Source organism: Schistocerca serialis, chromosome 9 (genome assembly GCF_023864345.2).
Source record: "Schistocerca serialis cubense isolate TAMUIC-IGC-003099 chromosome 9, iqSchSeri2.2, whole genome shotgun sequence".
NCBI lineage: Eukaryota > Metazoa > Arthropoda > Insecta > Orthoptera > Acrididae > Schistocerca > Schistocerca serialis.
Window position 1 is genome coordinate 439257760 of NC_064646.1, and position 16746 is coordinate 439274505.

Here is a 16746-nt window from a genome sequence, read left to right on the forward strand (position 1 = left end):
AATCCATTACTGTCAAACTATGGTCCACAGTTTACAGACCACAAATTTGAAGAAATGCTGGTAAAAAATTGGGTTAGACTCTTCAAAAACTTCTCCATATTTTCTGCAGGGTAATTCAATGAGTGAGTAATGTAAGAATTAAACCACTTCCGTTGTACCTTTTGTCACTGACTTAACGCCACATGGGCAAATTTCATTCTGTCATTTGGAGGAGGATTAATAGTCTGCTCAAAGCTACTTGTTTCACACCATGTGTTTTGATATTGAAGGAAACCAACAAATGTTGTTGGAGAAGAGGTAGGTTCTTTGTGAACCAGATTCTCACTCAGAATGATAGAGAAGTTGGCTAAGGAGAGAATGTTAAAGACAGTCAAGGAGAGGTACACATGGTACAATGACAAGGCCAAGCCAACTATTTTCAAGTGTGGTGAGTTCGTGATGGTCAAAACTAAAGAGAGGTCTTGTAAGGTGCATAAGGAAATGAAAATGTTTCTACTCATTTAATCATGGCCTGCCTGTGGTGGAAAGCTCACTGCATGTACACTACTGGCCATTAAAATTGCTACACCAAGAAGAAATGCTGGTGATAAACGGGTATTCATTGGACAAATATATTATACTAGAACTGACGTGTGATTACATTTTCACGCAATTTGGGTGCATAGATCCTGAGAAATCAGTACCCAGAACAACCATCTCTGGCCATAATAATGACCTTGATACGCCTGGGCGTTGAGTCAAACAGAGCTTGGATGACGTGTACAGGTACAGCTGCCCATGCAGCTTCAACACGATACCACAGTTCATCAAGAGTAGTGACTCGCGTATTGTGACAAGCCAGTTCATCGGCCACCATTGACCAGACATTGTCAATTGGTGAGAGATCTGGAGAATGTGCTAGCCAGGGCAGCAGTCGAACATTTTCTGTATCCAGAAAGGCCCGTACAGGACCTGCAACATGCGGTCGTGCATTATCCTGCTGAAATGTAGGGTTTCGCAGAGATCAAATGAAGGGTAGAGCCACAGGTCGTAACACATCTGAAATGTAACGTCCACTGTTCAAAGTGCTGTCAATGTGAACAAGACGTGTAACCAATGGCACCCCATACCATCACGCCAGGCGGTACGCCAGTATGGCAATGACAAATACACACTTCCAATGTGCGTTCACCGCGATGTCGTCAAACACGGATGCGGCCATCATGATGCTGTAAACAGAACCTGGATTCATTCGAACAAATGATGTTTTGCCATTCGTGCACCCAGGTTCGTCGTTGAGTACACCATTGCAGGCACTCCTGTCTGTGATGCAGTGTCAAGGATAACCGCTGCCATTGTCTCCGAGCTGATAGTCTGTGCTGCTGCAAACGTCGTCAAACTGTTCATGCAGATGGTTGTTGTCTTGCAAAAGTCCCCATCTGTTGACTCAGGGATTGAGACATGGCTGCATGATCTGTTAGAGCTATGCGGATAAGATGCCTGTCATCTCGACTGCTAGTGATACTAGGCCGTTGGGATCCAGCACGGTGTTCCGTATTACCCTCCTGAACCCACCGATTCCATATTCTACTAACAGTCATTGGATCTCGACCAACACGAGCAGCAATGTCGCGATACGATAAACCACAAACGCAATAGGCTACAATCCGACCTTTATCAAAGTCGGAAACATGATGGTACGCGATTCTCTTACTTACACGAGGCATCACAGCAACGTTTCCCCAGGCAATGCCGGTCAACTGCTGTTTGTGTATGAGAAATCGGTTGGAAACTTTCTTCATGTCAGCACGTTGCAGATGTTGCCACCGGTGCCAACCGTGTGCGAATGCTCTGAAAAACTAATCATTTGCATATTACAGCATCTTCTTCCTGTCGGTTAAATTTCGTGTCTGTAGCATGTTGTCATCTAGGTGTAGCAATTTTAATGGCCAGTAGTGTATATGCTTATTGCTTGGTTTATCCTGAATCTAAAAGTACATGTGGTTTAACCTCTTCATTCCAGCGGTCCACAAATGTGGACATACATTCGTTATTTTTTTTCTCTGCAAATACGCATATTTTTCCGCTTACAGACTGTTGGTCCACGAGCGTGGACCTTCTCAGTTTCAACACAAGAGCGCAGCACCTCGTAAGGAACGACTGATGTATTTGTTTACAGCTGGTTGTGCACTCAAAATGGCTGCTACTAGAAGTTGGAAAGGTATGTACATAATTATTATGCTCAAATATTAGTCTAAAATGCTGTGATTTTTTTCTGAAGTGTGTTAGCTCTTCTAGATGTTGAGAGTTAGTTCCAATTTGAATATATTTTGTTTATTACTATGAAATAACTCTTTTTCTGAAGGTCCTCGTATGTGGACCTCAGGTCATAATATGAATTTGCTGACTTCAATTTCGTCTTCGACAGTAGAGTACTGACGTAACTCTCCTTTTTATACCTTACAGATATGAATGAAATATTAACTGACGAGCGGTTGGAAGCGCTTCTGAACGACAGTAATGCCGAATTATCTGATGGGGAAGATGACGAATTTTCATTTTTGACTGGAGATTTTCCTGTTAAACCTGAAGCCAGTGCTGAAGATAAAGCAACAGTAGATGAGACCGTGGATTCTTCTGAAGAATTAGATGATAGAAATGGTAGGTTTACCCCATATAGTAATGATCATTAATATTATAAATTATGTAGCGAACTTACTCATGTTTTTTTCTTACAATTTTGTTTATTTGTAGATCCCAAGACGAAGTTCTTGTTCCACAATATCTGCCAGTGCGATCTATGAAGTGGAGGAAGAAAGAAATGCCGTATTCGAATCCTTGTGAGAGCAAAATCCATCTTCCAGATTATGAAGAAGAAAAAGGAATTTTTGAATCTTTCTTGGAATACCTTCCTCTGACATTCTGGGAAGAACATGCACAACAAACCAATTTGTATTCAGTTCAAAAACAACAACATAAATCTGTTAACACCAGTGGAGAAGAAATGTTGCATTTAGCTGGAATACATGTTGTTATGGGAGTTCTGGACTATGCACAAAGTAAGCTGTACTGGCAGCAAGATACTCAGGTTCCAGTTATTGCTAAGTGTATGACAAGAGACCGTTTCTATGAACTGAGAAATTATATGCATTTTGTGGATAACACAAATGAGCACAACGAGAAGCTTTGGAAGGTAAAACATTTTCTTGGTTGTGTGCAGAAGAAGTGTCTGACCCTTCCAAGATCACATCATCTTTCCATTGACGAACAGATGGTGCCATTTTCTGGTAAATGTGGCTTTGTGACTTACGTACCATCAAAACCTAATCCATTAGGTTTAAAATGCTTCATTCTGGCTGCACCTGATGGCCTTGTGTCGGACTTCATGTTTTATACTGGGTCAGATACTGTGTCAGCTGAAGATACGAAAGAATATGGTCTCGGTGCAGCAGTTGTTAAGATGATGACAGAAAGTGTTCCTAGAGACAACCAGCATTGTGTATACACTGGTAGATTTTTCACAAGTGTAAAATCTGTAGACATGTTGCTGGGGAGGAAAATTTATCAGACAGGTACAGTTATGATGAACAGATTGGGTCCAATAGTGAAGAAATTGAAAAATGACAGGCTATTTCAACGGGAGGAATGGGAAGAATGGGTTAGGGAAGATGATAAAATTTGTCTTATTAAGTGGAAAGACAATAAAAGTGTCCTAATACTCTCATCATGTGTTGGAAGCAGCCCTCCAACCACATGTAAGATGTGGTCAAGAGAGCAGAAAAAGAAGATAGATGTTCCTCAGCCAGTGGCAGTGAAGCTTTACAATGAAAACATGGGAGGTGTTGATCTCTGTGACAGATTTTTGTCACATTACAGATGCTACATTCGCACATCAAAATGACCTGTAAGAATGTCTAATCATTTTATAGATCTTGTGATTGTCAATTGCTGGGTGATGTACCGCAGATGGTGCTCAGAAAATGAAGAAGGTTGTCACTGATGGATTACAAAATGCACGTAGGCAAAGCTATGATTAATTACAAATATGTTGAGCCTGTAGCTAGAAGAAGAGGGCGCCCTTCTGTAGTCAATTCCTCTGATAGTGAAGATGTAGATGATGTACAAAATATGGATAAAAAGCCAACAAGAGCTCTGTCACAACCAATTGCAGAAGTTAGGTTTGACAATGTAGGCCATTTATCAAATTTTGTTGAGGCAAAGAATGCCTCAAAATGCAGGAATCATGGCTGCAGTTCCAAGACAAGGGTCATCTGCATCAAATGTGAAATGTATTTGTGTGTCGTGAAAAATAATTGTTTTGAAGCCTATCACAAAAAGTAAAGATTCATTTATGGGCAATATCAAGTTATTATTTGGCAGAAATGGTTGCATGATTTTTTTATTTTCTTTCATTTGTGGAGTATCAACAGAAACCTGCATTGGAAACACTTTATTTAAAAACACTGAAATTAAAATACTTATTTTCTGTGTAAATTAACATATGTAGTTAAGTTTACAATAAAATAATTATTTTGTTGAAAAAAAGTGTTTTTACTGAGGAAGAGTGAGAAAAATGTAATCAAAGACAAGTACATTATCATGATAACTGTGACGCGAGGTCCACACATGTGGACCTCCATTTATGCCCTAGTGAATAACCAATTTTTTTTTTCTTTGGCATATGTGTCATGCTTGTATACTAGTTTGTTGGAAAATATTAAAAGAAAAATTTCGTGTAAATTTTTTTCATCTCAGGAGTGAAGAGGTTAAATAATGTGTTGGATTTAAAGAAATATGTTCAGTAATGGAAGGGGTAGAAAGCATAGGGAGTTTCCCACTCTTTGGGAAGCTTCACAATAAGGCAACTGTAGGCACCTCCACCACTTAAAACAATTCTTCCTTTCCTTTTCTAATCTCTTCCTTCTTCTACGAGGTGCTATCCAAAATTTTCGGGACTGGTGCTACCATCTGTTGAAAACCTTACCTTTGGACTAATGGTCACCATCACTCTCAAAATAGTTCCCAGCTGCACATACACACTGGTTCCGGCACTTCTGCCACTGGTCAAACATTTTCTGGAAATCCCGTTCTTTGAGGGTGTTTATCACCACCAGTGATGCTTCTTGAATCCTCTCTAGAGTGACGAACGGATGGCCTTTCAAGTTGAGTTTCAGTTTTGGGAATAGCGCAAAGTCGCATGGTGCCAAATCTGGTGAGTACGGTGGGTGGGGTACAACCGCCATGTTGTTTTTTGCCAAAAAGGTCCTGGTGAGCAAGGATGTGTGAGAGGGCGCATTGTCATGATGCAGCAGCCAGTTCCCTTGACGCCCAAGTTTGGGCGGTCTTCACCACACATTTTCACGGAGCCATCACAAAAGTCACAGTAGTATGCGGAATTCACTGTTTGCTTGGGTGTGAAGAATTCTGTGTGCACAATTCACTTGGTATCAAAGAAAACGATGATCATGCTCTTCACCTTTCTCACTTTTTTGAGTGTTGGAGAGCCCGGGCTCTTCCACTGTGATGATTGTTGCTTTGTCTCTGGGTCATTACCATAAATCCAGCTCTCATTGCCGGTGATAACCTGTGACAAGAAGGTTGGATCATCAGATGCGGTCTGACGAAGGTCCGCTATTCTGTTCGCGGATCCATTGTAATATCACCACACACCAAACACATAGTATTACAGAAATCACTGTGGACATGCAACACATCCTCCCAGCTGAATGCCACTCCGCACACTGACTCATCCGATAAGCAGCTCTCGCCACCTAGTGGTGCAAAGATCTACGACTCCTACTTTCCAGATGGCAGCACCAGTCCCGAAAATTTTTGGATTACACCTCGTATAGACTTTCTGATGACATGGAGAAGCAAAACATAGGGAGTTTCTCACTCTTTAATATCTCCCTTCTTATATTTTCTTTCAGGATGTATAGTGTTTTGTTAATATGGAATTTTAAGGGAAGCTGAAAGAAGGGAAACGTGGCAACAGAATTAGAGATTCAAACAAATGGGAGGTATTAAGTTCTGAATCAATACAAAAGTAAGACATAAAATGTACAAGCCTTTAGATGAGTATAAGTGCAGAGTAAATAGGAGAATAGTATGCACTAAAGACAAAGTAGTGAGAAAACTAGTGAATCTGAGATGACAGTAATGACACGAGAGAATCATGTACTATGAATGAGGCTGTACTGTGTAAAGTAAAAGAGTGTGTGAAGATATAAGATAAAATGTTGTGTTAAAACTTGGGAATAAACTAACATGGGATGTGAAGTTGAGGTAACGGTCCGAAGTTTATATGGTGTATTAATAATAAATCATGTCACTAAGAAGGTATATTTAAGTAACTGATGATTAAAGAAGCAGTAATTATTACTGCTTAAGACAGAAATAAACAGACTGATCAGAAGAGAACGCTGGAATAAATATTATTAATCTCCGTATATAAAAGAAAATGTCTCAACTGACTGACTCACCATCGCCCAGCCCAAACCACTATGATTAGAAACTTGAAATGTGGAGTGAGTGTTGATTTTATACTGTAGGCATCATTTAAGAATGAAATTTTTAAAACTCCACCCTAAAGGGGAAATGAAAGGTTTTTTGAAAATATGTTCTGTTAAGGCAATTTTAAAGCTAGAACTATTAAAATTGATACTTGGTTTCTTTGTCAAAAAAAAAAAAAAAAAAAAGAAAAAAAAAAAAAGAAAAAAACGTTTCAGCACTTTTGGAAATTCAACTAATAAGGGGTAAAATAGCGGATGACAGTTTTTTAAAATAAATCATTATTAAATTACTACTACAGTGTTTTTCAAGCTACATTTATAACAACTGGTGTTTGATTTCTCTGTTAGAAATACGTTTTTCAGTGTTTTTGGAAATTCAGACCCTAAGAGGGTCCAATAGCAGATGAGAATATTTATGAAAACATATCATTATGAAAGTATAATGGAAGGAAACATTCCACGTGGGAAAAATTATATATAAATACAAAGATGAGGTGACTTACCGAACAAAAACGCTGGCAGGTCGATAGGCACACAAACAAACACAAACATACACACAAAATTCAAGCTTTCGCAACAAATTGTTGCCTCATCAGGAAAGAGGGAAGGAGAGGGGAAGACGAAAGGAAGTGGGTTTTAAAGGAGAGGGTAAGGAGTCATTCCAATCCCGGGAGCGGAAAGACTTACCTTAGGGGGAAAAAAGGACAGGTATACACTCGCACACACGCACATATCCATCCACACATACAGACACAAGCAGACATATTTAAATATGTCTGCTTGTGTCTGTATGTGTGGATGGATATGTGCGTGTGTGCGAGTGTATACCTGTCCTTTTTTCCCCCTAAGGTAAGTCTTTCCGCTCCCGGGATTGGAATGACTCCTTACCCTCTCCTTTAAAACCCACTTCCTTTCGTCTTCCCCTCTCCTTCCCTCTTTCCTGATGAGGCAACAATTTGTTGCGAAAGCTTGAATTTTGTGTGTATGTTTGTGTTTGTTTGTGTGTCTATCGACCTGCCAGCGTTTTTGTTCGGTAAGTCACCTCATCTTTGTATTTATATATAATATCATTATGAAAGTATTTTTAAGCTAAATCTAAGAAAATTTGTACTTGGCTAGAAATAAAAAATACTTGTTTTAGTGTTTTTGGAAATTCAACCCCTAATGGAGTGAAATAGGTGGTAAAAATTTTTAAGAAAATTTTCATTATAAAAACGTTTTTTAAAGCTAAATGTATGAAAATTGGTATTTCATTTCATAGTTAGAAATAAATAAATGTTTTAGGAAATGAAAGTTTCTACAGATATAACACCACAAAAGCTCAGAAGATAGGATTAACAAAAACTTCTGACTCCAGGTAATGGAATCGCTTTTTGGTCAGAAGTACATTGGGAAAAGACCATGCTTCTGTGGTCTTAACTTGCATGAATAGTTTAGAAGATGTTGTAATTTGTGAACAATATAAAACATTCCATAAAAACAAAAATCTGTGTAGACCATCCAGTCTATGCGAGCGGACCAGTGGGCACTGAGCTTGTACATAGATACGGAAACAAAGTAAAAGTGTAAGTAAACAGAGAAGTGCAATATTCAGTAGCTAGAAATAGGTCACTTCAAAATATGACAGAAGAAAGTTAAAGGGGTGATATTTATATTTCATTGTTGTATAAAAACTTGGTAAAGGAATAATTTAAAGCTTCCACATTATCACGATCATCACAAAAAGAATTGCAATGATGTACCTACCGTTAATGCAATCAGAGAAACTAAGCTTGGTCTAGATCGGAAAAAAAAAAACACTTTCTGTAATGTGGAAAGGCAACTGGAAGCCTTCAGACACCATTTCAAGCCAGTTTCTGAAGTCGTGTGAACCTATCCCAACGTTGTGAAAGAATGGATCTTATTGGATGTAGCTGACTTAGATGACATGAGGCAGCAGGAGACATCATCAAAACAATGCAGCGAGCAGTAGACTCCTCTACAGTCCCATAATTGTCAACGGACTTCATGACTGAAGGAAGTAGAGCTGAGAGAATGCAGTCCTTCCACATCCATCTCTATCTGACAAACATTCAAACTAAAGTGGTGAAGTAGTGTTCTGCATGAGACAATGAGCCAAAAAAGTGTAATCAAATGGTCAGGGGAGAAAAAGAGAGAGTAAATACCCTAGAGAAGGTGTATTAAGGAAACTCAGTCAATTACTGAAACATGTTTTTATTAGTGTCCAATAACTTTTTAAAGAATATGTACATTTTTTTGTTTATTGTATAGTCTCTGGACTGAAGACCACAACAACAAACAACATTAAAATATGTGAGGATTTTGAAAAAGATAAAAGGCCATATAAAGAATTAGTAAGAAACAAACAGCTAACTAGCAGATAAACAATGAGTATATTAAATTTAAAAGAGTTTTTAATTATGTGCAATAGGAATAAGGGACAGGAAAGACTTTATTTAATTTCTATAATAATGGGAAAGGTCACAGACGAGTTTAATTTTTTTACAACTGTCAGCACCTTTAACCCACACTGTCACAGATTCTGATTCATTTATTTACGATGATTTCTGGTCGTGAGAATGAAGGGCATGTTCAACAGGTAATATGATTTACCCATATCTCAGATTAAAATTTGAAGGGAGATCATAAAATGGAGTTACAAGTATTGCTGTTCAAAATCCCCAGTGTTTCTGAACCAATGGGGGCAGGGTGAGACAGGTACACTCATTGATCTTGCTCACTGCAGATGTTTGGTTCGGTAATCATAACACTGATTAACAGAAGGAAGACGTTGAAACAGAAAGCAGATGGGTGCACCCATTTACTTAAGAGCATTTGGTGGAAACTGCATGATGGCCAGAGTTACGGATAATGAGATATTTCAGTTTTAATTATGTACCAAAATTAGAATTTTTGGTAGTGCCCATAGGCTGTAAGCACCCAGTGTCACAAGGTGGGGCAACAAAGCACCCAATGATGCCAAGTCATCATGGCAGGGTTTAGAGAGCAGTGTAGGAAAGTTTTCAGGAAACCAGTGAAAGAACACAAAGGACAAAGACTATGGAAGTTAGACGTATTTTTTGAGGGCAACACCCCATGGCCACAAGTAGGTGGTCGAGTCCCAGCCCTGAATGACTGGGAAAAGAAAATAGTACTGTCAAAAAACACATTTTATAAGAGTAAGAAATGAGAGAGAATTATTTCATATAGTATTCCAGAATGTTCCACTGGAAGAATCGATGTAGGACACTAAAATTTTGGGAGGCAAATTATTAGTAAAATGACTTACCTCACACCACACAAGCCCAGAAAGAGGAGTGAGAGAAGGGGGAAGAGAAGAGAAGAGAGAACAGAGAAGAAAGCACAGGGGCATGGCTGAGGTAGGAGCTATGTCAGATGGTAACCCACCTTAGTTACATCATCTGCTCTGTACTGGTTTACTTGATGTTTACTAAGTCCGAATATGTACAGTAGTGTAGGCAGTGCTTTTAATTAGTGCTTCAAAGTATATTTTGATGGTGATAACATCTGCAGACTGAACAAAGCTAATGGTGCATCATATGTCATCACCAAGGCAAATGTCGGTAAATCAGACAATGTTGATTATCTAGTTGTGAACTGAATCAAAGTTACAGTAGACTAATGGTGCTAATACTTTTTAGGCTCGAGATCTACTACGTGCAATTCAGTCCACTTCGACATCTACTGACTTAAAAATTTGTGAAGGTTTAATCACAAAAGACCGTAGATAAAATTAACCATTTTAATTACACAAAAAACATAAATTTCTCTCCATCAAAAGTTGTACGGTACTATTCGAATTTCAAGATATTACCCAAGTGGAAAAAATGAAAATATACGCCACAATAAATACTGGAAAAAGTTTAGTGTGAGACTTACCTTTGCACATAGTTTCCAAATTTATTATAATCTGGTGAATAATTTATCAGAGCCAACATCACACAGTCTGAAAGGTGAGCATCAGTCAGTTTATTTCTATAATGACTTTCCACTACATTCATCGCTGAAAATGCTGCCTCACTTAGGTAAGCTGACCCAAAAAGCAATAAAATATACAATGCCACTTTAACAACGTTAGAGTATGTTCTTACACTCAATTTCCAAAAGTTATCTTCATTGTATTCTGACTTTAAGGAAATGAAATTTTGAAAACAAATTATTTCCTTTTCAAATTCAGCCTCACTACTACAGAAAAGCAGTTCTCCTTTTACTTGAAATATCTTCCACATCCATTTTTTGGAAAAGTTCAGCTATGAAAGCTAGAACTGGTTCTGTTGCCTGGAAATTTCAAAATCAGTTTTCAAACTTTGTCTTCAGTGCTGTCAGGTAGGCCATAGACTTCTTTGCAGCTTTTTGATCCAATGATGTTTGTTGATATGGCAGTTCTGACAGTATTTAAAGGAAGTATTTCACATTTAACTTCTGTAACTGTGCTATCCAAAGGTAACATCCCACAAAAAACCTTGCACTCTTCCAGCTCATTGCAATCCCTGCTCATATCGCACCAAGTTACAGTTCGTGAGCAGGAACCTCACCATGTTGGAGGAAATGCTGTTGGTTGGAGTGAGTGTCAAAGATAGTGAAATGCAGATGGAGATGAAAGAGGTGGACACAGTGTTGTCAAGCTTACTGCCCACAAATACTGTGTGAAACACTCGTTGTCAAAAACCTGGCATTTTACAAAAATAGCTCATTTAGACAGATTTTGGACAAAGGTGTTGATAGACTGGTGATTGGCCAGTTGATCGTGGTCCATGGATTGAGCACCCGTGTGATAGATTGTTGTCAAAGGCTGTAAGAACACAACTAGAGGTTATAGTATTTTGTGCCTTAGAGAAATTGTCAGTGTGTGTCGGCAGATCCAAAATTATCCTGGTGGTTTATGTGCAAGTCCTGTATGGCAGAGCAGCATAACGAGCATAATGGTATGTGCAAGTAGCTAATTCCATAGTTTGAAACTGTCCTGTCAGTTGGAAGGAAATCTCATTTTAAAATCCAATTATTTCCTTTTCAAGTTCAGTCTCATTGCAAGAGAAAAGAGCACATATTTTACTTGATCAACTATTTGGAAAAAATGTTTCAGCCATGCAAGCTCCTTGAATTCTGATGAATACTATTGTCTGCTTCTCAAAAAAGTTGTAACTTAATGTACACTCACTTAATCCTAGGACAGATGGCCTGAACACTATATGTGATATTACGAGATTAATTTGTTTTTTGTTTAATGGTGTACAAATCCTTACAAAGTGTTGTACTCATGCACATTTCAATCATGTTTCACATGAGGAAGTGCAGTGTAAGAACAACAGCATCACAGCTAATGGCAGATGGGTTAACAGGTCGAGTATGTGTGGATGGTCAGGAAGTAAGCAGAATCAGAAAGTAGGTCTGCCGGTACCTAGACTACACACCTCTGTTAATGTTCTGCTCACGGTGCCAGGCATGTTGTTCTATATCTCGTTGCAGATGTGAGTTTTTGGGTTATTTGCTTTCTCTTGGTGTAAACTGATGTATGTACAATGCTGCAATATTTTATCAGTGAAGTTCTGTGTAGAGCAGGTTTTACTCTAATTAACTTCAAATTGCTAAATCATTGTAATTTCACCAATGAGTGGATGTAAATCATGTTCCACATTGTTGTCTCTGGGTGCTAAGACCCAACTGAAGTAGGCACCAATTTTGGCTGGGATGGGCAGTTATTCAATTTCAGATTTTCCACTGTTTAATGTACTGCCCTGATTGTTTAAAATTTTCACAATGACATGTGGCAAGGGCCACTTTCACAATTAATAAAATGTTCTGGGCTATTATGCCATAGTCGAATGTATTTCACTTTAAAACCTGACATTTCACCCCCATCTACGGAAGACATTTCCTAGGGCAAATGTAGCTTTGTTGAATGTCCAGTTCACACCCTGGCTCGCTACTGTGTGACTAAAACATTCAACAAAGCTACGCCCCATGAAAATGTCCTCCGCAGATGGGGACGAAATGTTGGGTTTTAAAGTGAAATCCTTTCGAACATGGTGTAATTGCCTGGAACATTTCCAGCTGTCAGGAGCCACTTTGTGTACTGTTATATAAACTGTCCAACTGTACTGTTATACAATAACGTTTATCTCTAATTAAAAGGGGGGTGACTTGTAAAATTAAAACCTGTGGAGCAACATAGTAAATCATTATGATAGTATCGAAACTTTTGTTGTTTTGAGTAATATTTTGCAGAAAGTATCTAGGTGTGGGAAACAATATCAAGTATAACTTTATACCCTCAAGTGCACATTTGCTCATGTAACAAATTGCAGCCGCAATGATAAATTTACGCTTAGCAGTACTAACTAGGATTGGCTGTTATGACTGTGTAAGTACTTATTAAGCACAGAGAGGGTCATACACAATACTGCATACACCCATAAGTAATTGATAAATATCAGTGTAGTCCTGTAAATCAGAGTGTAGTCTCTGGAAGCACAAATAATGCATAGCATCTTAGTGATAATCGTTTTCAGAATTAGTTCATGACAGATGCTTCTCTTTCAATATATACTTTGAGTTGTTTCATGTCACTGGAGGATCCTCCTTGATGATGGGATCTGTGGAACACACTGAGGAGAGGGGAGGGAGGGAGGGAGGGAGGGAGAGAGAGAGAGGGAGAGAGAGGGGGGGAGAGAGAGAGAGAGAGAGAGAGAGAGAGAGAGAGAGAGAGTCCACATGACAGACTTGAAAAGCTTTAAATATATTTACAATATGCAAACGCATTTTTTCCCTCCCAAAAAAGCTCTGTGCTACAAGTTTCTACCAGAACATTTATCAAATGCAGTTTTCATAACCAAAAAACTATTTGATGTGTATCATCAGCTATTTGTTATGGTTGTGTTACTACTTTGAAATAATCTAGTGAATAATCCTAATGTAAAGCGGTGAATACTGTTGTAAAAAACACCATAAGCTGAACAAGTAATTGTTACTAATACACTGCCTTAAACATAACATAATATTATCTTAAGAATTAGTATGACTGAAAGCCAACTTGTGAGAGGATTCTCTGCATAACTGCTTACGCAAATATCACAAGAAATTGGAAGAAGCAGCACTGATAAAAAAAAAGCCATAAAACGCTTCTCTTCCCAAACATCTTTGTCTCACTGCACATGGTGTAATAAAAAAGAAGTATGACAGATACAAAATTTTATCCTGTTTGCACAATACAGGAAAATGTACTGTAATTATAACCCGCTCCCTTCTGTTTCGTCCGCAGCTCATGGTCTAGTGGCTAGCATTGGTGTCTCTGGATCACGGGGTTCCATGTTCAATTCCCGGCCGGGGTGAGGATTTTTCTCTGCCCGGGGACTGGGCGTTTGTGTTGTCCTCATCATTTCATCATCATTCTTAACAGTCACTAGATTCGATTGTGTAAAATTCGGACTGTGTCAAAATTGGGACTTTATATGGGTGCTGATGACTGCGCAGTTGAGCGCCCCACAAACCAACCACCTCCACAATCACCATCATCATGCCTCCTGTTTCACACATACATGGAGAGGATGTACCAGTGTTTAATTCAGAACTCTATGATCAATGTAATCCAGTACGTTTAATAGTAATCTTCCAGCCTGATGATATGAGCAGCAGTGAAACGCATCAAGTAAACGAAGGTACGTTGTTTAAATACACTATTTAAAAGCAGTGTGGTGTGTGTGTGTGTGTAATGTTAAATGTGTATACATGGATAGTCTTGTGACAATGCAATTTAGAAATAAACAGAGATTGTAGTCATCATGTGGTTCGTACTCTTAAGCTTCTGGCCATTTCAGGGAGTAACTACTGACTGCCATCTTGTTGGAGCAAACCTGAAATAGCCATGCTGACATATACTCATGACAGAACTGGTAATTACTGCTTAATTATTGCCAGAATCTCACAGTGTTTAAACCACTTAATGCAGTTGGAAGTCCATTCATCTTTTATTAAATTAATGTCATATAAAAGGAATTGCAGAGGCAGGTAATTAATAAAAGGAATTTCCCTGTAAATTGAGGAAAGCATACATTGTAGAAAAAAAATAGTATAGGACATTCTGTTTTACATTTTTTTATAATTTTTTATTTACAGTATTCACATATGTATATATTTTGCATTGTAATGTTCACAGTGCATACTTCAACAAGAAACAAATAAATTAATGGGAGAGACAATACAATAAACATGATTACAAAAGAAATGAATATAAAAACACACCTTGAATTTATATTCCAAAACATGGGATAGAGAGTACATCAACACAACAGACAATACTACAGAAATAAATTAAAGTGTCTCAAGAAGTATAAACATAGTACTTCACAGTTACATATGCTGTGCAGAAAGCAGTGAAGTTTGTCAGAACATTGTGGACTAGATGTGACATTTTATTGAACATACTAAAATCTGTTGACCTTTCCGTTACCTTCGAAGCAAATATGATAAGTTACTGCAGTACACACAAAATATATCCAATACAAAATCTTTTTGAGCTTACTGATATAGCACTTCCCAGAAAATCTGGGTGCTACACCAGAAACAACAGGCCTTTGATAATGAAACTTTCTATACTGTCACACACTCAACTGCATATAAAAATTCAACACCACTAAATCTACCACATTTTAACAACTGAGTAAGTGTGTGAGAAAGACAATCTAAGGCAAAGAATCTGTCATTTAAGGAGAACACACACACACACACACACACACACACACACACACACTGAGTGCCTTATGGGTGACTGGCAAATGTTTTTCCCCTACTGTATCATTTCATTAACTGTGCAAACAAAATTACTAAAAAAATGTTTAAAATATCTGCAATTATGAACAATTTTAAAGTAACAATAAAATGGAAAAGCTGTAGACAGTTTTTCACAAAACTTACCAAGAGAAATCTATCTACAAAAGGAAACAGGAGAACATGCATGAGTTCCAAGTGAGTACTGCTCCAACACCACACTGTAACTTGAAACTTATTGTGTATGTGGGGTGTGGGTGGGGGGGGGGGGGGGGGGGGCAGGGCAGTGGAAGACTCAACAGGCTGATATCATCTTGTTTACAATCAGCATTAACTTTAACAGACAATACTGTCTGAGGGAGCATTGCGTAAAAGCATTTTAAATTTACCATCAAATTTAATTTTTGATTATACACAATCATTTATGCACATCTCAGCATTCACAGAATAAGGAACACAGGTTTTGCTTTATATGATGCTTGCTCTATGGGAGTAATCTATATGTGTGTCAAATCACATGAACTCACACCCAGCACCAACACACACATATCCCTTTTCTTTCTGCATTAATTTCCTTACTGATTTCCTTGCCGCCTTAATTTCCTTTGGATTGCCCTCCCCTAGAGCACATATGGTTACCCTTAATACTCATTCCTGTCACCTTACTTAATCCATCCTCTCACCTTCTTATAACCCATAAATAACAAATCTCCCCCCCCCCCCCCTCTTCCTGTCTCAACCCATATCGCATTTGCCTTCAAGCCAAACTATTTCACCTATTCTCTTATCTCAAAACTGCTATTTTGAAATGTACTTTTTCACATGCTGTGACCTTAAAATTAACTCATCTACTGCCTATTTGTCTATCCGTTACTCTTATTTATCGTCGTTACTAGCTTACTCTTACTGCTCCCACACACCTTGTGGTTCCTCATTTTTTTTAGAATTGTTCTGTAATGAGTCCTTATGGCCATTACTTGTAAGACCTCTCTATCTGTAAGTTAATGCTTTGCTTTGGTGTTGGGGCAAACTTTTTCACATTTATGACTCTTCCCAAAATTTCATGCATTGCTAGAGTCTGTTCACTCCATTTCCTCTCTTGCACAAGATAGATTTCTTTTGAATATGTTTCATCCACAATGTTAAAACCTGAAATCGGTATTGTATGGTACTGTCAATATAAAATTTTCAGTTTTGTTGTGAATACAGCTGATCTGTCTTTCGTGATTCAGTTAAGTGTTTTTTATATACATTATAATGAAACAGATAAGCTGAATGATAACAAAAATATATTTCATGCTGCAGTTTGCCAGAACATGTTACGAGTAGACACGAACTACAACAGACCAGTCAATGCATCTCTGGCATTTTAGTTACAAATCATTGGGTTTGATTTGTCTTTTGTACAACATCTGAGAAACAAATGTGAACTGCACAGCAAAAAATGAACAACACAAGTTGTGAACTTATT

At 38.1% G+C, this 16746-nt stretch overlaps 2 protein-coding genes across 2 annotated transcripts; both read left to right on the forward strand.

Annotated features, from left to right (window-relative positions):
* Positions 1–250: 250 nt before the first annotated feature.
* LOC126419692 (uncharacterized) lies at positions 251–4357 on the forward strand. Its single transcript, XM_050086876.1, has 4 exons — positions 251–297; positions 2073–2200; positions 2446–2640; positions 2734–4357. Exons 1-4 carry the CDS (start codon positions 251–253, stop codon positions 2781–2783), a joined length of 420 nt encoding a protein of 139 aa, XP_049942833.1. The 3' UTR covers positions 2784–4357.
* On the forward strand, positions 2801–3880 carry LOC126419693 (piggyBac transposable element-derived protein 3-like). The gene has a single exon (XM_050086877.1). It carries the CDS (start codon positions 2801–2803, stop codon positions 3878–3880), a length of 1080 nt encoding a protein of 359 aa, XP_049942834.1.
* Positions 4358–16746: the final 12389 nt, after the last annotated feature.